This window comes from Gambusia affinis, linkage group LG04 (genome assembly GCF_019740435.1).
Source record: "Gambusia affinis linkage group LG04, SWU_Gaff_1.0, whole genome shotgun sequence".
Lineage (NCBI taxonomy): Eukaryota > Metazoa > Chordata > Actinopteri > Cyprinodontiformes > Poeciliidae > Gambusia > Gambusia affinis.
The window spans coordinates 14,815,238-14,839,564 of NC_057871.1; the positions used below are offsets into that span (position 1 = coordinate 14,815,238).

At 37.4% G+C, this 24,327-nt stretch overlaps 4 protein-coding genes across 6 annotated transcripts; 2 read left to right on the forward strand and 2 right to left on the reverse strand.

Annotated features, from left to right (window-relative positions):
- Window positions 1–3,044: 3,044 nt before the first annotated feature.
- LOC122829413 (leucine-rich repeat LGI family member 2-like) lies at window positions 3,045–9,555 on the forward strand. The gene is made up of 8 exons (XM_044113945.1): window positions 3,045–3,349; window positions 3,505–3,576; window positions 3,727–3,798; window positions 4,832–4,903; window positions 4,994–5,065; window positions 5,698–5,867; window positions 7,014–7,178; window positions 7,575–9,555. The coding sequence occupies exons 1-8, from the start codon at window positions 3,174–3,176 to the stop codon at window positions 8,408–8,410; spliced, it is 1,635 nt and encodes a 544-aa protein (XP_043969880.1). The 5' UTR covers window positions 3,045–3,173; the 3' UTR covers window positions 8,411–9,555.
- Window positions 9,556–10,512: 957 nt separating this feature from the next.
- LOC122829415 (coiled-coil domain-containing protein 149-like) lies at window positions 10,513–17,901 on the forward strand. 3 transcript variants are annotated; one of them, XM_044113946.1, is made up of 13 exons: window positions 10,530–10,735; window positions 11,710–11,871; window positions 11,956–11,994; window positions 12,281–12,388; window positions 12,520–12,636; window positions 13,079–13,251; window positions 13,409–13,481; window positions 13,606–13,690; window positions 13,796–13,943; window positions 14,086–14,162; window positions 14,271–14,306; window positions 15,971–16,045; window positions 16,146–17,901. In XM_044113946.1, the coding sequence occupies exons 1-13, from the start codon at window positions 10,685–10,687 to the stop codon at window positions 16,607–16,609; spliced, it is 1,608 nt and encodes a 535-aa protein (XP_043969881.1). In that variant the 5' UTR covers window positions 10,530–10,684; the 3' UTR covers window positions 16,610–17,901. The 3 variants fall into 3 exon arrangements, with proteins under 3 accessions (XP_043969882.1, XP_043969881.1, XP_043969883.1); XM_044113948.1 differs by having other exon boundaries at window positions 10,719–10,811; XM_044113947.1 differs by lacking the exon at window positions 14,271–14,306 and having other exon boundaries at window positions 10,513–10,735.
- Window positions 17,902–18,164: 263 nt separating this feature from the next.
- Window positions 18,165–20,244, reverse strand: LOC122829416 (extracellular superoxide dismutase [Cu-Zn]-like). The gene is made up of 2 exons (XM_044113949.1): window positions 20,075–20,244; window positions 18,165–19,078 (listed from the first exon to the last, which is right to left on the reverse strand). The coding sequence occupies exons 1-2, from the start codon at window positions 20,086–20,088 to the stop codon at window positions 18,445–18,447; spliced, it is 648 nt and encodes a 215-aa protein (XP_043969884.1). The 5' UTR covers window positions 20,089–20,244; the 3' UTR covers window positions 18,165–18,444.
- Window positions 20,245–21,150: 906 nt separating this feature from the next.
- Window positions 21,151–24,258, reverse strand: LOC122829417. The gene is made up of 5 exons (XM_044113951.1): window positions 24,023–24,258; window positions 22,384–23,107; window positions 21,890–22,240; window positions 21,596–21,755; window positions 21,151–21,515 (listed from the first exon to the last, which is right to left on the reverse strand). The coding sequence occupies exons 1-5, from the start codon at window positions 24,041–24,043 to the stop codon at window positions 21,215–21,217; spliced, it is 1,557 nt and encodes a 518-aa protein (XP_043969886.1). The 5' UTR covers window positions 24,044–24,258; the 3' UTR covers window positions 21,151–21,214.
- Window positions 24,259–24,327: the final 69 nt, after the last annotated feature.

The window sequence follows — 24,327 nt, forward strand, 5'->3', positions numbered from 1 at the left end:
ACAGAAATATGAGAGTTGTTCTTTTTATAAAATGATTCAATAGTTCTCAACACAAAGTGTAGCATTGAACATAGCATGCTAGCATGATGTGTAAAAGTCTCCTGTACCGTACATCGGCATCAGTGACTTTCTGGCCCTGGACACTGAGCTGTCTGTAACTTCTAATTGGGAAATAGAGAAGACAGAGAGTTCTTACACCTGCTGCAACGTAGTCCAGGTAACGCACATGCACATCATCCTTCAACGTTTTACAGAGCCCAGAGTGAAAGGCTAATTCTAGAACAAAAACAACTGTATGTGAGCAGAATACCTAGATTGTCATCATCCAGTGATGAGAGTTTACTTATGGAAGGTAGTTGTGCAGCTCATCTAGTTCTATGTTCTTTAGGAGACATTAAGTTCATCAGTATGGACATGGGCGGTTTTAAACAGGGGCAAACAGGGGGCCAGTCCCCCTAGAGAGCTGGTCATGGCCACCTTCATAGTGCCCTGTACTTATTGATCGATTGACATTCACAGAAGGATGTTTGAACTCTGCTTGTACATCAACATCCATGTTTATTGGGACTTACGGTAAAGATGAGAAAAAGGCAAGTATTTTTACACTTGCCTTTTTTACAGTATAATCCCACTCTGCAAAATTTGCTGCAGTTTTATAACAGCATTGAGTATCATAGGATGTGTTTCCTCCTTACTGTGTAGGGTGCCAAGATAAACTCTGGTCCTCCTCTACCCTCATTTAAGACAGTTCCAGTTATTTTAATCTTCTCCAGAATTTTTCTGACAGTAGATATGAGGAGAGAAGCTTTTTTCTTGATGCCATTTTCTGTCTTATGAAGATCTCGATGTGAATTCCTGTGTATGTGGATGATACTGTAACATTTAATTACCTAATATTTTCCAGGGATAAAATATAACATTTTAAGACTGTTGAAAAACAAAACCTTTATCTATAAAGTGTAAATTATGAAAGACAAAAGACTTCAACAATAATCTGAACTACAGAGAGATCAAAGCGGACAAAATGCCACTGGAATTTTCCAAGAAGTACACGCAGATTTGCTGATTCTTGCCATTTCATGAGAAATTCCCTAAAAAATAGACTCGCCTCAAACATTCATTTGATCATTTAAACACACCTTCACTGACAGCTCTTCAGAAACATGGAAGTGAAGCAGCTTTTGCTGAGCATCATCTGGTTTCAGCTCGCATGTTGGCTGTAAGTGTCTAGGGATCCTAAAACAGCAATGCAAGAGGCAGAGTTGTCATGAATCATGCCAGCCACGGCAGATATGTTTGGCTGCTCCCAGTTATTTGGTTTCACTCATATTCACAGGCTGATGGAGCCCCTGCACAGGTTAGCACCTTGTTACGGCTTAATGGGACATTGGATATCTTTATTGTTCTGTGAATTATTCATTTTCAGAACAATGCACAGATGGTGAATATTTTGCAGAATTTTGTGGGTGCAATGCACATCCAATATTTTGGATACATTTTATGTATTCTTTACTTCATTCAGCTGTGTGACAGGTCAGTAAAGCCAAAACAATAAGAAACAAAGACAGAAAGGTATCTTTGTTTAAATTTTGCTTCTAATTTAAATGAGTTTTGATAAAATATTATTGAATCGTATGCAGTGGTACTTAATACTGAGTCATACGTTTTAACAATCCTGGTAAAAGAGCTCAAAATACCGAGTCAAGGAGAGTAGATGACTACAACATGACAATCTTCCCTAACTTAACCTTCCCTGACCTAACTCCAGTAACTTCTCTAGCTTTGGAAATGTCTTCAACACCCTTACCATCTGCATTGCTATGTGTGGTGAAAGATAAACTCATTCAAACTTGTTTGTCTCTGTTCCAGTCTATTTAAACATTCTCATTTTTGCTCTGGCCATATATATACATAGGTGTGTGTAGAATAGCAACTTGACATAACATGGCACAAAACTATCAGCGCACCTCGAATAAGAATAGGTTTTCTTATCTTTCCCATTTTGAACTGTGATAGATGACTACGTGTCAATATACTCATAATCTAGGGAAAATTTCATTATAGATTACTAAGTAAAATTAATCAATAAAGTACACAAATCACATGTCTGCATTTAACAAACAAACAAAAAAAATGTACAATGCAATAAATACAATATTTACAAAAGATGAACCCATATCCAGTGATTGTTTTGTTTTGTTTTGTTTGTTTTTTCTAAGACAAGTTACTTCTTCTCATTTCTCTATTAAAAGCCTCCCTCTAGCGGTATGCTCATGTACCTGCACTCATAGCTTCACTGCAGCACTTGACTTAAATGACATACCGTACTTAAAAATAAAATTCCTTTTATTTGTACGGTATTGCTGTATAACACCACACAATGTTTCTCTACTTGAAATGGATAAGTACAGATTTAGTTTCAGTTTTAATGTTTACATTCAATCTGGAGAGTAACTTGGAGATTTTCACGATTTGATCTAAAACTCTATAGGTTCCTCTTTGCAGCTCACATTTACATGCAAGATGATTTAAAAAAATAGATTTTTCAAAATGACATATCAAAAATGTGTTTGGATTGAAATTTTATCTTCACTGCCATCTCAGAAATTTGTGGAGTAAAGGTAAGATTCCTAGAAACCAGAAAGAAAAATTGGAAACATGATACTACTGATGCATGGTTAAATTAAAATCTGACTCATAAATACTACATAAGATACAGATCTTAAATAAATACATGAATCAAATTAGGTTTAGCTACTGGAATACTCAAATATATAATATTTTATAACACACGGTAGTGAAACTCTATAAATATTCAAAATGTGTGTTGTTTTTTTTTTTAAATTTGTTCTTGCAGCTTAAATTATTTAGAAATATATATATATATATATGTATATATATATATATATATATATATATATATATATATATATATATATATATATAATTTTATCTTATTAGCAGAGTTCCCTGAAACCAAATATAATTAGTCATGCATTGATCCTGATTGTTTTTTTTGCCAAAGCTCAGCAGCCTTCCTGTTCGCAGCTGCGGCCGTAACAGTCTGTGTCAGGGCTTTTCTCTGTGCTGCTGCTGCATACTGATGTCGCGCATCAGCTGCTAAACCTGACCACCGTCTCTTCAGTCTTTTATTCCCAGCTTGAAGGAGCAAAATGCCACATGCTGCGCGCTGGTCAGCGGTTGTTTTTGTGTTGTTGTGTTTTTTAGGAGCAGCGGAATCCAGAAGGAATGTTAAATGTCCTTCAGGATGCACCTGCTCCAAGGAGACTCTCATTTGCGTCGGGGCTTCCCAGATCCCCCGGACCATCCCGACGGAGATCAACTCACTGTAAGTAAACAACCGGGGAAAATAGTTTCAGTCAAAACGAAATTTCCCGAGAAGGTAGTAAGACAAACTGTGCTTAATGTGGGGGAATAAATATGTCTTGGCTCTGGTTTAGTTTGTGTTTGGTGTTAAGATGTCCTCTCTGTGCTTCATCATAGAAGCGTAGTTAATGGATCCGTTGCGGAAATCACAGAGGGGATGTTTGTTCTCATGCCTTCTCTTCAGTTGCTGTAAGTGCCACGAAACGCAGAGGATTAGTGATTATATTTAACTTAGTAGCGTTTCTGGGTTTAGTTGTCCTACTAATGACTGGGATATGTACAAAGAATATAAACTTTCAAAGACAGGAGGTTTCTGCTTTATTTGAGCATCTTTTGCAGGCTTCTCAACTCTAATTCTTTGACTGCAATCAAAGATGATGCCTTCTCCGGTCTGTCTCATCTAGAGTATTTGTGAGTATTTCAGACATTTATTTCACTGTATGTTTTTATAATTTTTTCATCTTTCACTTAGTTTATCAGTAACATTGGAATTCAATATTTTCTCTAAATCTGACACAATAAAACACATGTAAATTTATTTTCTTAGCAGTTAACAAGTCAGTCTGAAGAAATTAGTCTAAAATGACTAAAACAAATGGTATATGATTTATAACATAATATCGTGTGCATTACTAATCATCCCTGTTTACTCCCTTTCCCCAGTGAATAAAATCAAGTGCCTTTAAAAGTCACCTAAGTAATAAACAGTCAAGCCATGTGTGGTAATCTCAGAAGGAATATGGTTGTTTTCTTCAGCGATTTGCTAGAGAACATTAGGAAAGATGAATAAGCGTTGGGTTACAAAACAATACTCCAAGCTTTAAATATGTCATTTGAAAATTGAAAGAGTATGTTTTGCTTTGTACAGAAAATACTGTTGAGAATACTTCCTGGATGTGTGGACTGTGTTGAGCTTTTGACACATGTTTGTCCTTGACATATAATGCGCCAGCTTGAGGCTATGAATCTTACCGGAAATTGCCTGCGCTGTAAACAAACATCCTTTACTGCAAAGAGAGAAATGCCAATCCTAACAAATTGACTGTTAATGTTAATTCACAACTCTTTAGAGATCACTGAAATCTGTAGGAAAATTCAAAAGCTATTTTTCAAACTGTACCTAAGCAACATTTTATTTCTAGAGGTGGTAGAGGCAGACTCCCAAAGACTGTTGTTGCAGTGAAAGGGTGGTTTACCAAGTATGTATTTACAGGGGCTGAATTATAAGGATTGTCAGATATTTGATAAAGTATTTGTATTTTTTTCACTTCTCAGCTACGCATTATTTTGTGTTGGTTGAACTGGTTGAGCATAAAAATTTAAATAAAATGCGTAGAAGGTTTGTATGACAAAAATAGTTAAAGAGGTATGTGCTTTAATTATTAAATCATATCCCACGAATTACCATCTATGTCTCACCTGGTCTTTTGTGACTAAATCACAGATTCATTGAACGAAACAAGATTGACACAATCACCAAAAATGCCTTCAGAGGTCTACGAACCCTCACCCATCTGTAAGTCCTATGCACCTGTCTCTGAAAACCACAGAAAATACTGGACAGGCTAAGAAAGGCATTTATTGTCCCTCTGTGTGTTTGGTGCAGGTCCCTGGCAAATAACAAGATACGATTTCTGCCAAGAGATCTGTTCTTCGACTTGGATTCGTTGCTAGAGCTGTGAGTAAGCAGTTGTGGTATCAGCAGTGTGTATATCTGTGTGTGAGAGAGTCAGAGAGAGAGAGAAAGCAGACATCTACTTTTTTCCATAATGTGTTTCAAAGTGAAGCTGATCATGCTGTTCTGCTTTAAGTCCCTCAAGACTGAAGTAGCACAAAGTCTTGAGTCATCCCTTATTTTTTTATATCCTAGAAGCAAGTTGTTGTTGTTGTTTTTTTTTTTTGTTGTTTTTTTTTGTGCAAACTTTTGTAGTCGTGTTTTTTGGATGGGATTTCTGAGGGTTTTTGAAAGTCTCTCCTGTCATTTATTTGAATTATTCTAAAATAGTGATTCCATAGAAACTGAATGATGAGTAATGTATCTGTCAGGTCCACTGTTAAGTCTTTGCTAATGTTTTTTTCTGTCTTATGGCACAATATCATTGTGATACTGATTATCTGCTGATGGTAATTTTTTTTTTATTGTTTTGCTATTGGACCTGTAACATTGTCAAAATGTCTGAGTCACTGAGGTGCAAAGATGGTGGAACACACAAGTACACATCTATTACTCAAACATGTATTCTATCTGTAAGGCTCTGAGCGTCAGGGTCACATCTGCCATGAATCCTCACTGTTCCCTGTTTCCAACAGGGATCTGCGAGGCAACTCCTTCCAGTGCACTTGTGAGAACAAATGGCTGATGATGTGGCTGAAAAACACAAACGCCTCCGTATCAGATGTCTTTTGTGCAGGTCCCAGTGACATGAAGGGCAAGCGGCTCAATGACCTCCCTATTCCGCCGGGCGAATGCATTTCTACAGGTAAAATAATGGCGCTTTTCAGAGAGAGACAGCAACAAAAGGGAAGCGGTCAGCAAAGAAATCAATAAAGTAAAATAAAAATAGATTAAGTGGTTTAATTATTCAACAGGACATGACAGAATATGGATGAACACATAAAAACAAGAAACTCAAGGTCAGCGCACATTTCCTTCAAACAGCCTCTGACAAGATAAGATTTGAGGTGGATACCATGATGTTGAGCTGCCCAGTCTGCCACAGCAAAACATTTACAAATCTTGACACTTTCACCTTCATGCTTCAAAGATAGTACATGAGTCTTTCCCCTGGAATTTTCTTGTTTTATGCTCCCAGCTATTGTGTCCAAACGATTAACTGATAATGATATTAACACACACACTGCCTGTGGGTGACTTAATTTTTTCAAGACTGTAAATCATAAGGATTCATATACCTGGCTTTTTGAATGTTTATGGCACATTTTGAAAACTCGTGTTTCTTTTCTGTGCACCTTATGGGGGAAGTACATTTAGTTTTGTCATTTTAAATATACTGTTTAACTTTGCAATGAACAAGCTACATTTTTATAAACAGTTTTAAGGCAAAGTTATTAAACAATATGTGTTTTGAGGTACAACCACCAGAGATGGTGGCGCTATGAAGTATTACCAGTTATTTTAAACATAATACTTTGCCATATTGCTACAGTTTTGTGTAGTTATAGTGTTCATCCAAAAAGAGATTTTTTAAATTACAGAAGCTATACACTGAACATGGCATGCAGCCACAAAAACACAACTGATCCAGATAACTGCGAAAAGAGTTTTTATAAATAATGAATGATGTACTTTAATGTAACCCTCCCATAAAGTATGTGTGGGAAAGCCTTTGCTAGAGAATGTGCTAAAACTTTTATAACTTATACTATGTGTAGGGCTAAATTTAAAGCCGAAAGAACAAATAAAGGCAGATTTCTGTCTTTTTACTATACTATTGTAAGCATTTATACTATCAGTGGGCCAGAAGTACATTTATGGCTCTTACTGCTGAATTTGATAGGTGTAGTCCTCCAAAGATGCAGATTGCCACAACTCGAATTGCTGTTTAAACAGTTCTTTGATTCAAAAACTCTTGATTTTGTCTCTCTTTTTCTTTTTTTTTTTCCAGATTTTGTGCGTCATCAGTCTATTCCTATTCAGTCCATGTCGGCAGACATTTTTTCATTTAAAGAGGACATCTTTGTGGCCTTGGCTGCCCCTAACTCCAACAGCTGTGTGATCATGGAGTGGGATCATATCGAAATGAATTTCAGAAAATTTGACAACATTACAGGTATGCTGTGGGCTATGGTAACAGAAAACTACTGTGGTTTGATGCCATTTTTTACGCGAATATTGCCATTGTCTTGTGTAATCAAAAGCATGACCCTTTGAGTTAAATTAAATCTCCTGGTCAGTTTCATCACGGCTGCTCAATTCAGTTCTAAAAATTTTGTCCACACCAAATGACAAGCGTTCCCAACAACAGAGAACCGTTCTAGAGAATGCACCATGAAGGTCATTGAGAGCTTTGTTTTTTTTACTATATCACACTATATAATTGTTAATTTGCTGAAATAATATCTGGGAGTTTGCACAGACTTACATTTGTCGTAAGCTTGTGCATGGCGAAACAACATGCTACACTTGGAGTGGTATTTAAAACTGACAACCTTTTTTCTCTTTACAGGTAAATCTGTTGTTGGATGTAAGTCCTTTCTGATAGAAAACCACGTCCTGATTATAATCACTCAGCTCTTTGGAGGCTCCCACATTTACAAGTTTGATGAGCAGCAAAACAAGTTTACCAAGTTCCAAACCATCGAGGTCTTCAACATCTCAAAGCCGAATGACATGGAGGTCTTTCAGATGGATGGGAACTGGTATTTTCTGATTGTGGACAGTTCCAAGGCTGGCATGTCCACTCTCTACAAGTGGACTGACCTACCAGACCGCAACGAGACCGGTTTCTATTCCTACCAGTTCCTTCATGAATGGTTTCGTGATACAGACGCTGAGATTGTTGAGGTGGATGGGAAGTTCTATCTAGTTTTAGCAAGCCGCTCCCAGTCACCTGTCATCTACCTGTGGAACAAAAGCACCCTTAAGTTCATCCTTCACAGTGACATCCCAAATGTTGACGATGTAGTGGCAGTCAAAGCATTTCGAGTGGAGGGGGAGCTGTACTTGGCACTGGCTTGCTACATCGGTGACTCCAAAGTCATTAAGTGGGTCAATAAGCAGTTTACTGAGGTGCAGGCACTTCCCTCTAGAGGAGCAATGATCCTCCAACCTTTTACCTTTGCAGACAGACATTATTTAGCTCTCGGCAGTGATTACTCTTTCACGCAGATACACCTGTGGGACAGTGAGACGAAAACATTTCATAAGTTTAAGGATATTTACGTGCAGTCACCCCGTTCGTTTACTGTTGTGACCACTGATCGCAGGAGTTTCATCTTCTCCTCCAGCCTGAAGGGAAAATCCATGGTCTTTGAACATGTGTTTGTAGACCTGAGTTTGTAAAAGACCACGAAAGAGCCTCTTAAACTGAAATAGTGTGGACACTTACAAAAGAGTTTTACATGCTGTATAACCTTACTTATGCAATCGGATTTATGGGTTTGTTCACCATGAAAACTGTCAGGATGGTTCTGCAAATCAGACAAAACTGAAGAAATTTTGGCATAATGGACTACTAAAACCTAAAGAGCAACAGCAATCTTGGAAATTAAGTTGCATGAAGATAATGTTATGGCAAAGCAGATTCTTATTCTGTGTCGGCTTTTATAATAATCGGAGCAAACAAAATAGAGCTGAGCCAGAGAGTGTCAGTGCTGACAAATAGCCTTTGGAAACTATGACTTGGCCAATCCATTCAGGATTATGTAGACAACATATTATTTGTGTAGCTCATGATTTGTTATGGGATCAAAATCCAGCAAATCCATCACTGAAAATTCACTAATGACAAGACAGTCGAGCTGATTATAGTCCATTACTCATCAGGGAAGAGAGTTCAGAAACTGTTTATGTTCAGGCAACTTCAGATTTTCTTCTAACTCCACTGATATGACTGAATGTGAGGATTTTTTTCTTGATCAATAATAAACTGAATGCAGCAGATAACTCGCACGAGCTTAAGTTTATAATCATAACAAGCTTTTGCAACCCAGTGCCTGATTGACAGCAAGAAATATATATGATTTGTTGTTCTCTATGCAAAGTATATACATAAAAATGAAAAATTGAGTGCTGCTATAACTTCAGAAATTGTGAAGAGGAAATGTTCATTATTCCACTAATGCGTGACCAATTTCTTTGCTGAATGGAGAAGTTTTTCTATAATTTTCACCTGCTGCACAGATCTGACCACACAAATCATGCTATGGTGTAGGACTGACTGTCTGACAGATGAAAGCTATATAATGTTAACCCCTGTAAGCAATATGTTTTTATATTATTGTCCAGATCTTTGTCTAGGTAACAAAAAAAAATCAATATTTTCCTTCCCACAGCCACTTTATCTGAATCTGTGGTTATGTTTATATATGTTTCCCTTTCTACTAACCCTAAAGCAGTCAATGGAAACTTTAACATACCTACAACTAGGTTAGTGTAAAAATGAATTGAGGATCTGCATTAAAGATTGTTTGACCAAACTAGATGGAATAAAATGTGTTTTATTGTGTCTTCTATTTAAATCCACAAATGTACTAAGTACTCAGGACAGAGAGACAGTTTATTTTCAAGCCAGTTTAACTCTATCAGAGTTTTAGAATAATTTAGAGAAACTGTGAAAATTTACATAAATATATAAAACTACATCCCTCATATAGCTTTTATCCTTAAAACGACATTAGGGATGAACTGGCTTTTAAGAAAAAAGAAAAATGCACATTTTGGTGCTAAATTGTTGCTTTATTATGTCCTGACTTATGGAGAGTGGAAAGTGCCAAATGACACTTGTGAAATAATTATTTAATTGTGTCATCAATTTATTGAAACAATTCACTCTCCATAAATTCTGGATCTTCTGATCAGACTTTAAATAGTATGTGTTTATTCATAAATTGTTTATTAAAATTATACAATAAAATTTTACATTTTTTGAATTCTGTCAACAAAAGAATTTTTTTTTATATGACTAGAACTTTTTAAGTATTTTTCGTGTATTGAAAGTCATTTTGTGTTCTAGAAGATGAAAATTACTTTATACTTTTTGTGCTTAAGTAAATTTAATAAATTTTACATTTTTACTTTTACTTTAGTAAAACAGTTTAAACTACGGAAGCCAATTTCCGCAACTCTGTTAAAATAAATTATCACATTATAATGAGATAGTATCTCAAAGTAATGAGATATAATCTCGATAAAATGATTTTTTTTTTTTAACAGTGTGGTGAAAACCCGGCTTCCATTTTAGCCTGTACTTTTGCTGTTAGTAGAATATTTTTTTCATACTTGAGTAGTAAATGTAAGTACTTTTGACATCTCTGGAAATGTTTTACGCCCCATTGTCAAAACATTATGCCTTAATATTATTTGAAAAGTAATGTAACAGTTTGACTCAGCCAGCTATTACATGGCGTAGTTTAATTTAACAGCGCTCATGAACGCACCATGACGCAAAAGTGACGTTGAGGCCTTAGCGGAAGTGATGCATTTCACGTCCTCCATCAGCTTATCCAATTTGATAATGCGAGATGCCTCTGAACTGTGCCGAACTGACGCAGTGATGCAAAGCTGAAACTCAGGCGGATTTTTGGTCAACTTTAATCGGTTGAATCGAAAGGTGAGATGGATCCATCCAGGAGGAGCGAAAGCGACTGGCAGGGGCTGCTTAATGAGGTGAGACTGAGGAGAGAGCGTGGAAATGTCCACTAATGCACCCCATTAGGATGGAATAAATATCCAGCAACACACAGTAAGGTCACTTTATTTAAACTAAAACTAACGATATTCATGTCACGGGCAGCTATAAAGTCTAATTTAGTTTAACATGATGTGTAAAATCTTTGCTGTTGCAGTATCTATAAAGCTATTTTTGTATGAGGAAATACATGTTTATTTCCTTGTTGCTTCGTTGACGAGTACAGTGGCAGTACACCAGTACAAGTATTTCCAGCTAGACTTTTCAGTATTTTGTCACGTTACAAACTTTTTGGGAAACATGAGGTAACACTATTTGTTTAGTGGAAGAGGAATGATTCATTGTGTTAATTCTTTTAAGAAGTAGTGCTGAAATGTTTTCAGGGCCTTTGAATCAATGTTTTGCAGAACCACTTTGTGCTGCAATTTACAGCTATAAATCTTTAAAGGTATGTCTTTACCAGCTAGAAAATTGCAATTTTCTCTGTCATTCTTTTTAGTCAGATAAGCAATTTCAAATTACTCCAAACACGGTGCCCTGGATTTGTTACAGCTCCTTCAATCTCACCTTCATCTTTGAACAGTTTTGTTGTCTTAATAAAAGCAGCCCCACAGTCTGATGCTGCCACTAACATGTTTCGCTGGAGATGGTGTGTTCAGGGGGATTTGCAGTGTTAGCTTTCTTGATATTTAATGCATCAAGGTCATGACTTAGTAAGTTTGGAGTCGTGCTATATTCTTTCCATTTTTGAATGATTGAACAGTGCACTGTAAGATTGATTTTTTTTATTGCAATGTTGTTTTATAACCTAACTTCTCTAAAATTTTCTCTTTGATTTGCCTGTGTTCTTTAAGGTTAGGGCTCTAATAAGTGTTTACTTCATGGATTCAGAGATTGTAACTTTCAGGGTGCCTGGTTACTGAAAACCAATCTACGTCTTCTTTCTGTGCAGTTCCTGGTTTGTAAGCGTAAGCTGGACAGTAAAAAGGAAGCTCTTCTGATACTGTCTAAGGAGTTAGATACCTGTCAGCAGGAGAGGGATCAATACAAACTGATGGCCAACCAGCTCCGGGAGCGACACCAGGGGCTCAAAAAGAAGTACAGAGAACTCATTGTAAGCTAAAGATTTATTATAAAAGAGGACAACAGAGGATAGAATCTGTGTTTACATTCTATTCTTTACTTTTATAACTAACAGGATGGAGATCTCTCTCTGCCACCTGACAAAAGGAACCAAGTGAGTAATTTCATCCTGATTATATTGTTTGCACGGTGCTCAGACCTTGCTTTAAGTTTCCGGTGACACCACAGCCATTCAGCAGAATAATCTGCACATGCAGCGTGTGTCTTCGCTGACATAGTGGCTGTTTAAGGACCAGATGAGACAGTTTTGATGACAGAGTAGAAGCCTGCTGACTCAGGCCCTCTCTGGGGGAGCAGCTGTGTTTTCTTATATATAACAATAATACAGAAATCCCAGCTCTTGTTTACATGTGATTATTGGTGCTTTTTTTGTCACTCAGGTGAATTTAGCTCAGCTGCTGACGGACTCCAGAGAACGAAGCAGTCAGCTTTCAGAGGAGATTAAAGAGCTCAAACAGCGACTGCTGGAAGCTCAGGGTGACAACAAGGTACGACTTTCATCACATCAATATGCAGCTGTTACCAAAATGTGAGGGATTAACCGAGAGTTGATTGGAGAGAAACAATGACTCTAACCGCAACATAAAATCTTTAGAGCTCTTTTGCTGTCTTCCTGCAGCTTCTGCGGATGACCATCACCAAGCAGAGGCTGGGGGATGAGGAGGTCGGAGCTCGGCATTTTCCAGCACATGAGAGAGAAGATCTTGTGAAACAGCTGGAGCAAGCGAGGGAACAGGTGACTGCTCGGTTTAGACACCTAGCAGGATACTCTCCAACAGCTTTGCCATCATTTAATCAGCCCTCACCTTTTTATAGTCTGTGCTCTTTTTAGCAAATTTTTAAGGCAGTGAGGCCGTACCATTTTAATGACTGAATGTTGCCAGTGTGCCTACCACGACAGAATTGAATGTATGTGTTTTGCTTCCCTTGTAAGCGAAAGTAGAACATTCTGTCTAGTTTTAGGAAACTGTTCTGCTATAATCTGTTGTGGAGCTTCCATGAACTGTAGCTGCTTAAAATTAAAGTCAGATTATTTTGCTTTATTTATGGTTGTACTTTTACTTTTTGTTAACTAATTATTTAACAAAATAATCATTTCTTTTTCTTTTTTTTCTTTTTTATTTTACGTTATTGTTTATTATTACAGCATATTTTGTCATTGAATTTTATTCTTGCAGAACGAGGTGCTGGTGCACAGCGTAAAGTCGCTGACGGACGAGCTCCAGGATGTGCGAGCCGAGCGGGACGTGTTCCAGCAGAAGGCTCACCGGCTCAACGTTGAAATGAACCACATCATGGGGAACGATCAGAGCCGATTCCTGGATATAGACGCCCTGTGCATGGAGAACAGGTGGGGCCATTTTTAAAAACCATTTTAATGGGCTCCATGCAAAACTCCTTATTATCAATACTTTATTGGTTCAGTTACAAATATGCTCTCTTCTTTTTTTTCTTTTTTTTATCGGCTAACTCAATAATACTCATGGGAGATTTTTACATTTTTACAGGTACTTGCATGAGCGACTCAGTCAACTTCAAGAAGAGGTAAACCTGCTTAAAGGAAACTTGGCGAAATACAAGGTAGCTACAGTTACTTTATTTCTTCTTTTCTATTATTGCTCTTCTTTTACATTCTGTTAAAACACAACTTTGTCTTACATTTAATTTAATCAGTCCAAACTTTATTCTTGATGATGAATTTCAGAGTGCTCTGGAGAGCAGGAAGAACTCTAAAATGAGCGGCAAACCCAACAGCAGCGCTCTGACTGGAGTTCTTTCTGCTAAACAAGGTCAGAAATCTCGCATAAGCAAATTTGTCTCTAAATCTTGATTAGCCTTGTCTCATGATGAACGGCCTTTGCTGTGAACTGTAACCGGTGGGGTGGGGATTGCAGTGAAGGAGCTCTTGCTATCTGAGGAAAACGGCTGCAGTTTGCCAGTGACTCCTCAGTCTATCTCAGACCTCAAGTCTCTGGCAACGGCTCTGCTGGAAACCATCCACGAGAAGAACATGGTCATCCAGCACCAACGCCAAATCAACAAGTACTGAAATCGTTGCTCTTTTTCACGTCCAGATTTGAGCATCTGACATTAACACAAATGTTTGTTGTTGTTTTTTTTGTCAGTGAATTTGTTGATTGTGTTTTTTTTTGTTTTGTTTTTTTTTTTCCTCCATTGTGATTAGGATTCTTGGAAACCGAGTGGCAGAGCTGGAGAAAAAACTCAAAACTCTTGAGATTTCTGGATTGTGGAGTCTTCCAGGTGGATACACAAATCTTGGTTTAGATAACTCCGACATTTATGTCACTCACCAGTAAAGTGAACAATAATTTCCTCTCCTCATGCTCTGTTTCTCTTTGCTGCGTGGAGGCCTGACTTATAATGTATCTCTTGGAGTATTTGGAAGTATGCTCTTCTAATAGCAACACATTTTATTTCACCCAAGTTTAAATTTAATGTTTCTTGCATTACTTCTTATGTCTGCAAGCATTTACTCAGGATGCAACAGTACATGTATAGTTGTAAAACAGCAGTGGTGCAAATTTCGTTTTGTGCATTAAATCAAATTAGGAATTGTAAACAAGCTCATTCCAAGCAGGAATATATTTTCATTTATTTATGTTTAGTACAACAACAGAAAGCAGTTCAAGAATCTTCTTTCCAGGACACTGAACATGAAGACAACAATAACAAAACGTAATCTTACCTTGTCGACTTTAAGCTTTAACTCTGTGTGATAGGCTAAGGGAAGGGTTGATTTACATATTTCTGTCCCACTTAATGAACTGTGATTTGCAATTTTTTTTAAAAACTTGAGTTGAATCTACTTGACTGTTGTTGTGTTCTATTTCAGCTTATTATTACATTTCTTTCTTTCTTGTTTGTCCAGAACTTTTGTTCTAGTGAGGCTGTTTTAGATGTGCTCCAAACTTGCACTAAACAGATTTACATGAACATTTGCAGAGACATTTAAAGATGCAAACAAAAGTTGAGTTACCAGATCAACTTTAAACTTTCTAAAGTTTAGTGCTTTCCACACCAAAACATTGTAAACATAGCTGTTGATGTTGGCAGGAGCATAAAGACTTTTAAATTATCAGCATTTTGTGTTTCTGGTGATGTACAGCAGAAAATGAGCAGTGGACATATGGAAAGCCAGAAGGGTCACAACCTTTGGTTTTTAACACCTGAAGCAAATCTAACAAATGCTGTTAAATGCACTAAAAGTCGAGGTTTTCCTCTTGGTGATTAAATATTTCTAAGCCATTTTTTTAGGCATTTATTTTAATATGGCAAAAGAAATAAGCCATCTCACCTGAAGTAACACTTATTACATAATTATAGATCTTAATCCAACTTTTTATCAAAGTCTGTTACCTTTTAGTCTCCTCTCATAATAAGTGGATTGAATAAAATGTTCAACGTTATTATTTTTTGCTGTTGAATCAAACCTACATTGAACTGTGATTTACAACATAATTACTTGATACATGTACTGTTGCAGCCCTATTCTTGACTCTTAATTCTCTAATTTAACATGTTTTAATTTGTTTGCTAGAAGGGGTGCACCGATTTATCGGCCAGCCAATTTATTGGTGCCCAATTTCCTTAATTTTGGGAGATCGGTGATCGGCCGATTTTTACATGTGAAGCCGATCTTATCCACCGATGTTATCAACCTCCACAAAGGTCTAAAAATCAACCACGGTGCTTTTCTTTTCTCCCATGAGAGAGGTTTCACTGACAAACGGCATGTTAACAATAGTCACCCCATTATTGCCAACTCAGCAACTTTCTTGATATATTGAGCAACATTTCAGACAAAAATATGGTATCGGCCACAATCAGAATCAGTAAGTTAGGGTTTTTAAAAGGTTGGTAATTGGTGATCAGCCAGAAAACTGCATTCGGTGCACCCCTATTTGCTAGACATTGTTTTTCGTGATGCAGCCTTTGTAGCTGTTTTGGAATTACACCAAAACTGCAGCTACTAATATAGACTTACGAATAATGCTACGTAAACTCAAATATTATAAAAACTAACTTTGCATAATATTTGGTGGTAATAGGAGGAAAAGATGCCATCATCCTGAACACACATTTACCTGAACAAGTCGAATCACTTGATCCTCCCCAACAGGAAGGTAAATATTTAGTTGATGCACTTATCAGCTTTAATTGTCTGTAATGAAACTGTACCACGGAAATATTACCGTTTTTTTGTTTGTTCGTTTGTTTCTGAAGGTGTCGGTGTTTCTGCAACCGTCCCAAACCAAGTCTTTGCAACCCCAGCTGGGTCAGATTCTCAAGAAGATGCACAAACGTCTACCAGCCTGGAAACATCTCATCTCAACCTTTCAGAGCAGCTGCCGGAGGAAGAACCAGCAAACAACGAAGACTGTCGTAAACACGACGGATCACAGACGACAGCTTGCACTGTTCCATTACTGAGTGACTGCGGTCCTGAAGCGGCCTGCCTGTGTGAACCCCACCCACCATCTAGTCTCAGTCAACGGTCAGAGAGATCTGAACCAATCACAGGAAGAGACGATGAGTCAGAAGAATGCAACAGGGAGGTAGAAATGGTCCAAATAGAGTCTGACATGAACAGTGAAATCAATAACATTGATAGGCAGCAGAGGGACATCCAGTCAGATCAGGAGGCACACAGTCTTCGGGAAGATGCTCTCTTGTCTCGTAGCATTTAGGAAAAGATCCTGTGGATCAAAATCAAGTTTCTTAACTTGGTCAGCTGTTCTTACTTTGGTGAGATCTCTGTTGTGTCTCTTATCTCCACCTTTTGCACATCCTGATCGCAGGACTGCTGAGCCATACGTCTGTGTGTGATTACTGAGCTTCCTGTTTTAAACTGCTGCTATAACAGCGCCTACTGCTGGCTGTAGGGATTTTATTCCCATCTATGGAAAAACATTACATAAACATGGAAAAACTATTTATAGTAAGACAAAGCACAGAGTGGATTGTGCTCAAAGTTTTAATCTTCACAAGAGTTGCTCTGAAACTAGTTCACAGTGAAGGAAAGTGCATGTGGTAATATAAAACCCAAACCCCATTTTGTTTTTTTTAATCATGTAGATAATCCTATAGATGCTGTCGTCTCTGAAACTATTGAAATAGAGACGGTGCTGACCAACTTTGTTAGCACCCTTTTCAAAGACATCTTAAAATAAATTCACCTTTTATTGCTGTAATGTAATCTCTAAAATACCAAATTAGTACATTTATTGTGTAGGAAAATGAAAGCAATTTTAAGATTTTTTTTTTAACTGGATCACTGGTAGCCTAATGTTAGCACTCATGTTGTCAATACATTGCACAACTGCCTTTTTCTGAAATGGCACACAGTCTTATAAATCTTTGCACAATTTTTTCAGATCTTCCACCCGTTATATATCTCACCCCGCAGGTTTTTGATGTCTGTGGACTGCGATGTCCATAGCAAAAGACAGATTTTTTTCTGGCTTTGCAGTTCTGTGTTGATTTGAGCATGTTTCAGATCATCTTTCTAGCCGTTTTCAAGCAAAGAATTGTGTTGAATGTTATTCCAATGGGGTCTTATTGTTATGCTCTCGTAGCAAAGTTTCCAAGGCTTTAAAAAAAAAAGAACCAGGTCCACAGCATCACAGATCCGTCACTGTGAGAGGTGAGTTTCCACCTCTTCATTCTTACCAACTAAACCCACCTAGATTGTTTTCTGTCTAACAGCTCAATCTTATTCTCAAGCTCTTGCATGTAATTGTAATGGAGACTTGGTAACGCTCAAATGCCTCCCCTAACCCCAACCGGTGACTTGTTAAATATAACTATGTTAATTAGTGAATTAATGCACTTTTTAATTTACACTTATCAGTGTGGCTTTTTAGTCCATTACCATGACTCCTGATAAATTTTATGTAAGCATTTCTTGACCCTGTGCTGTTACATAATTTTACTCTTTTTACAGAAGCACCTTATTGCACAATAAAAAGGTCATAACTAATACCTTCCGTCATAATTTATCATAAAGAAAAGATTTGCTTTATTGGTTAATTGGTGAGAATAGCATTTGACATGAAAAGCACAATGTGGATGCATATGTGATAAGCTGCTGTGGAGGACAGACTAAATAATGTTTCATGAATCTTTGGATTGTTTTCTTAAACATCTGCTAAATGTCTGAAAGTCTGTTTAAAACAACAACAAAAAAAACTGCATACACACAAGGGTCAGATTATGACATTTTGTAACAGACTCAATACTCAGTTTTTATATTGATTGGAATGTCGTTTTATTATGTTACAAAATAGTTGCTATCCAATACATATTATCCAGGTTATTAGACTAAATTTCAGAGGAGTAGTAAAGTGATTAAAGTTCAAGTTAAGGCCAACAAAAGTTCACATATAAACTGTACTATTTATGGAATATTTGGCTTAAAATTGAATACTTAGTAAACCATGACTTTATCCTTCGTGAGAGGACACTCCCAACTACTTAACACTTGGATAAATTCTGCGTTAAACAACACTCCTGACTTGTGAGCCTAGTTCCTCCTGTGCTGCCTTGCGAAACGCTCATGTTGCATATTCCAGGGGCTGGAGGAGGACATCCCGATAACACAGCAGGCGAGCCTGCGGCCTGCGTTCCCATGGAGCAGGCTCCCGATGTCTCCGCCGAGCCCCAAGTCGTCTATCTTCTCATGGATCACCACCGCTCTTCCGAGCGCAGACAGGCCTCCAAACAGGGTGGCCTCTGATTCAATCAGCTCGTTGATTTGTCCTTCCTGTGAAATGAAGTTACCAAAGTCTCCTGGGTGTTTAGGATGGTTCACACCAAACGGGTTGTAGTGGCCACCGGTTGAGTCGCAGCTCTGGCTCAGGTCTCCGTACTGATGGATGTGCACGGCTCTGGGCTCTGGAGCATCCTCTCTTGGGAAGCCATTGAGCCGAAGGAGGACTTGAAGCTTTCCCTCAGACTGCTCTTGTTTAAACAGCACCTGCCCGTACACCTTGGGAAGCCCCTCAGGAAGTGAAGTGCTGGGTCTCACTTTGCAGGCTGCATACAGAGTGCCATTGTACTGAGAGACCTCTGGAGGAAGGAGAGTATCGGTGTTTGCTGAGATGCATTGACAGCTGGCCAGCAGTACCAGTAGAGCAGTTTGCAGTCCACTCGAAGACCTGGAACATAACAGGATTAGAAGAACAACTCAAAAGAATGGATTACAAAAACCATAGAATAAGCAAACAGCAACTTGAACAACAGATCTTTTTAGTAAATAGCTTCTTGCATAGAGCTTAACAAGTCATTCATGCGCACATCCACACGCTGATAGTGGCAAGCCACTGTAGCACCGGGGCTACTGGGCCCTCTGATCACCATATAAGTTGTGTTTAAACAGTCTTGTGAGAAGAGACTTGCATCACTGACACTGACAAGATTTTAGTTTAGTCATGTTACACAAACCAAGATGTTTTCAAAAATAAAAGCATATGCAGATGTTTGCTAGCAGGTATTTAACCTAAAAAAAAAAACGCTTATTATATTTTAATTTGTTAAATTATAAAAGCTCATGGCTTGTATAGAGAAGGGGTAAAAAAGTCCAGTCCATGGTATCCTATTAATGATTGCATTATTTAAGTTGTGTTGAAGCATAGACACAAATTACAAAGAACAAAAAAAAAAAAAAAGATTTTGGAATATAGTTATTAAACATTTTTTATTTACATGTCTAAACTTGGACCCTGTAAGTCAACTAAGATGTCTTTTTTTTTTTTTACTTGAAAATTACGAGAAGATTGAGTTGTTTTACAAAAAAAAAGAGAGAGAGAGACCGACTTGAAACCAGTGATTCAATCCTTTCCCTGCTTAAATAAAAGTGATTATAATTGATGGCTGATTAACAAGCTCTTACTGACGTGCGGTGATCAGAATCTGCCGTGTGAAAACATCTAAAACATGCTGTGTGATGTTTGCCTCAAAAATGTTGTTCTCAGCTCTTCATTTTCATGCTGCTGGCCAACAGCGTTTTAACATTTTGGAAACTAGTTACGTAAGCTCCCAGGGTTGCACATTTCCAATGATTAGATAAGATAAGAAAAAGGGTTTCTAATCAGGCAAATCTGAAGTAGTTATGCAGTGAGCAAAAAGATGCACTTGTAGGATCGCACACTTACCTGTTAATGCGCATGATCAGCAATGAAAGCAAGACTTCAAGCTTCAATGTCTCTTTACGCTGTTGAACGGCAAAAATAATGGTTCTCTGCAAAAGACCCGATGTTTCCTGTTTCCTAACAGTCCGTGCGGTCAGTGGGCGTCTACATGTCGAGGGTGGAGCGCCTTTCCCCCATTCTCTTTCTTATTGGTCAGGGGCATAAGCGTTTCTGTCTGCCACGCATGTTTTCTTAGAGGAAAAACATATATAATTACAGATGTCTTCAATCTCTGCCGACTCAAAACACGATTTATTTAATTACCATAGATTATTGCTTTTGCGCAAGCAATTTACGTGTGTCAACAAAAATTGCTTCAAAACAAGAAAAAAAAAAGAAAAGAAAAAATAGGAAGGAACCAATAATGTCTGCAAGCAATTTCAAGCTGTTAGAGCGCTGTCAACCCATATGTACTGGATTACAATACAATATTTTTATGTGCGTAGTGTTTTAGTAAGAAAGCATGTTTTTTTATTGTTTTGGTTTTTTTAATCACAGGAAGTCTTGATGCTATTTAAGAGCCCATGACAATAATCAGGTGACGCTTTTCCAAAAATGATTATGAGTTAAAATCATCACGATCATCGTTTTGACAGTCTGCCTGTCTGTTAATGACTTTCAAACTTTTAAAATCTCATCATTCTGTTGATGAAAAATCATTTCCTTTTGGTCAACATTCAAGAGCGCTATCAATCTTCCCAGGACTGAACATCTGCAGTTCACTGTTTAGAGAATATGCAAGAGCTCCATCTCAGACTCTCCACCAACAGAGGGTCTTGCAACTCTTAGATGTCTCACCAGAACCAGAATCAAACATGAAGAAACAGCATTTCTGTTTTTCTGCTCCTCTAATTCAGAACACACTTCCTGAAAATTGCAAAACAGCTAAGATACCATTTGTGTCTCTAAACTTGCTTTCAAAATAGACTTAGCAGATTATACCTTGTTGGGAATTAATTTTAAATCTTAGGTTAATGCAAACAGAAAAGCTCATTGGAATTGTATTTAAAGCATGAAGCAAAAGCATAAAACACACAAAGTTAACAGTTGAGAATTTTTATTTTAAAGTGAAAAATGCTCTTTGGTTCATCTCAGTCAGAACCATCAGCGGTAGATGGTCACAACGATGCGTATCTTGAACAGCTGGGAAAGTCTTTCCTGCACCAAGTTTGTGAATCTTTTGAAGCAACTACAAATGGACCTAACATTTGTCGGATGAGCATCAGGTTGTGAGGACAGCCTTTCAGTAACTGTCTCTGCCCGACCCTTGGCAGAGAAGCTGGTAGGTTCTTCAAGGCTCTCTGTGGCTGACTCTGAGGAACGTTTCTGCTTCATCTCCTTCCACTGACGCAGGCAAGAGTTCAGGTAGACCTCTAAATAACACCTGTTTACTCTCTTTTCGAAACTAAAAATGAGTCACAGACATGAAAATGTGAAAGAGTACCAACGTTTGAGAAAACTGGGTGAAAAAGTCATAGAACATACTTATCAGAGAAATGCTGAAAGCTCTGTTCTGATAAAGATCTTCTGGGTTGGTTTGGTGGAATAATTTGATGAAGTGTCTCCAGGGGATTAGGGAACAAACCTGAGTAACTTGAGGCCTCAGTGATGGACCTCATGGTCTTGAAAGAAATGTGTTCAGGACCTGAAAAGTTAGGGAGGAAAAAACCTCCTTTGTCAGTTCTGTTTTGATGTTCACATCTTTCTGATTTATTCTGTAATATTCTTTATGCTCTTATTAGGAGGTGATCCTCCTTTCGAAGCAGATTCCAGGCTCACCTTCCTGATCCCCATCTTGTTTGTACTGCAATCGCTGACCAGTTCCTGCACTTTTAGCAGAGATCCTAGACGGTGGCATACTTTCTGTACTGGTATCTCCAGAAATGTAGAGTTTCTCTGCACCAACAGTTGGATCAACTTTGCTTTGCTGTTTGTTTTCTTTTAAGGATGGATCCATGTCAAAGAAGAAAATATTTTTCTTAAATCTGTAAAACTGATTGTAGCTGCCAGAAGTATCAGCACTTCCTTTTACAGTTTCCACAGATCCCACGTGATGCTCCAAGGGACCTGGTAAATTGTTCTCCGTGACGGTATTCCCTGCTTGGCTGCAGTTCATTCTTTGGAATGAGCCTGTGAAAGAAAACAGATACTTTTAAATGGATAAAATTTCTTCCTGTTTCACAGCCAACCCAAATGTCTTCAACAGAGCGAAATATCTGACAAGACGTCGGTTTGACACATCAAAAGTAACAGTTAGATTCAGCTTGACTTACCCTTTTTCGCTTTTTCTTTCATATTTTTAAAGGTTTCACCTGGTTTCTTCTCACATAAATCTTTTGGTTCAATGGCCGTTTTTATGCTGTTTCTTGCCTTTTTTTCTGTATCAAAACAATTCTTCTCAACTTCAGAAAAATTAAGTAGCATGTTTGGGGAGGAAGTTGACGCAACGTTATAGTCAAACATTTGATTTTGGTCCAAGATATTGGACCACATTGAGTTGTGTTCAATAGAAGTATGAACAGATTTTGTGTCAGTTTGTTCTGCCTCAATATCCAGCTCCTGCTCTGCCTCCTGACCGTCCTTTTCTGCTGATTTAATGTGCTTTTTTCTGCTTTTTGGCTTATGAAACATCCTTCTACTGGATTTTTCTTTCTTGTCAGCAGATTTGGGCTCAGATTTGTGTGGAGGTTCGCTGACTGTCTGTTGGTGCTGGTGAACAACTCGCTGGCTTTTAAAAAGCCTTTTAAATACTGCTCCTTTTTTTGGCTGGTAGTGGGAAGCCTTTGTACTTGCAAAGTCCCCAGCTCCATCTTGATGATCTTTAGTCTTTGAGCTACAGGTTGGTGACAACAGCTCATCCAAGTCAGCAGCAAACTGTTTAGGTTGTTCCGAACCTAATATGGACATGTGCACAGGGTCAGAAGCTGCAGCTGTGTGAGGAGACAGAAAGGAAACAGCTTTGCTGCTTCTCTTAGTGGGAGGTCCGACTCTTTCGATCTATGGAAAGAAAGAAAAATACTTCAGCGTAATTAAGTACCCAAAAATACTTACTATAGTTTATAACAGAATTGTTTTATCTATCTTAGCGTACATTTGCAATCATAAAATGAAACATTTGAGATTTTAAGATTTTAGTTGTCTTCTGTTCACCAAAAATCCGAAAACTGCAAAATAGATGAAACACTGACTTCATTTAATTCAAGGCTAAAAACCTCCTGTTTAGAGTTGCTTTCGAACCATAATGGCAAAACATCGACCAACATATTTGATATGTATTGATCATTTTGATCATGTCACTCAACAAAACGTAATGTTTGTTACACATTTCCCAACTGGTGACTACATGATGTTTTTATTTTTCTAAAAACATCATGTTTGTTTGTTTGTTTGTTTGATTGATTGATTGATTGATTGATTGATTGATTGATTGATTGATTGATTGATTGATTGATTGATTGATTGATTGATTGATTGATTTCAATTTACAGTTTGAATCCAAACTGTTAATTTTTGGATTTACAGTTTGGAAATCCAAAATTTCAAAAATTAACTGTTAAATTAATTAACAGTTAATTTGGGTGAAAACACATGACTATGTTTATTTTAGCTAAAGTGTGCCACTCAAATAAGCCATAAGATAAATCCACATTTTTGTAAATTTTGTACAGCAAATTATAGATGATTTTAAGGTCAAAGTGATGGTGACTTTATTTAAATCTTAAATTAGATATATGCTTTTTTTCATCAGCAATCATTTTTGATAAATGCCTTTTACATTTATCTAAAATGTACAAAATACTAAGAAATTATGCTGAGGCAGAAAATAAAAACATGACCTAGAAAACAGCGATATACAAGTATAATTGATCATTCAGTTATACGATATATATATATAAATATTATATGTTTTACCTTTCTGAAGGGAAACATCATAAGATCATTGTTCTTGCTCTGGTTGTAAGACAGCTGTGATCAGTTTCAAACTTCTTCAAACTCTGTTGGAGTAAGACCTTGAGATGTGGATTTTCTGCTCTTGAGAGAGAAAATGAGGACAGAAGAATTCTGCATCACTGAAAAATTCCCTCATTACTCTTGTATTTGTAATGTCACAGATGAGTGATGTCACAACTGATTATGACATCTAGAACTAGATTAAATCACTAAATGCTTTTCAAATTAATATACTAATATCAACCATTAGTAAAAGTCATATATAT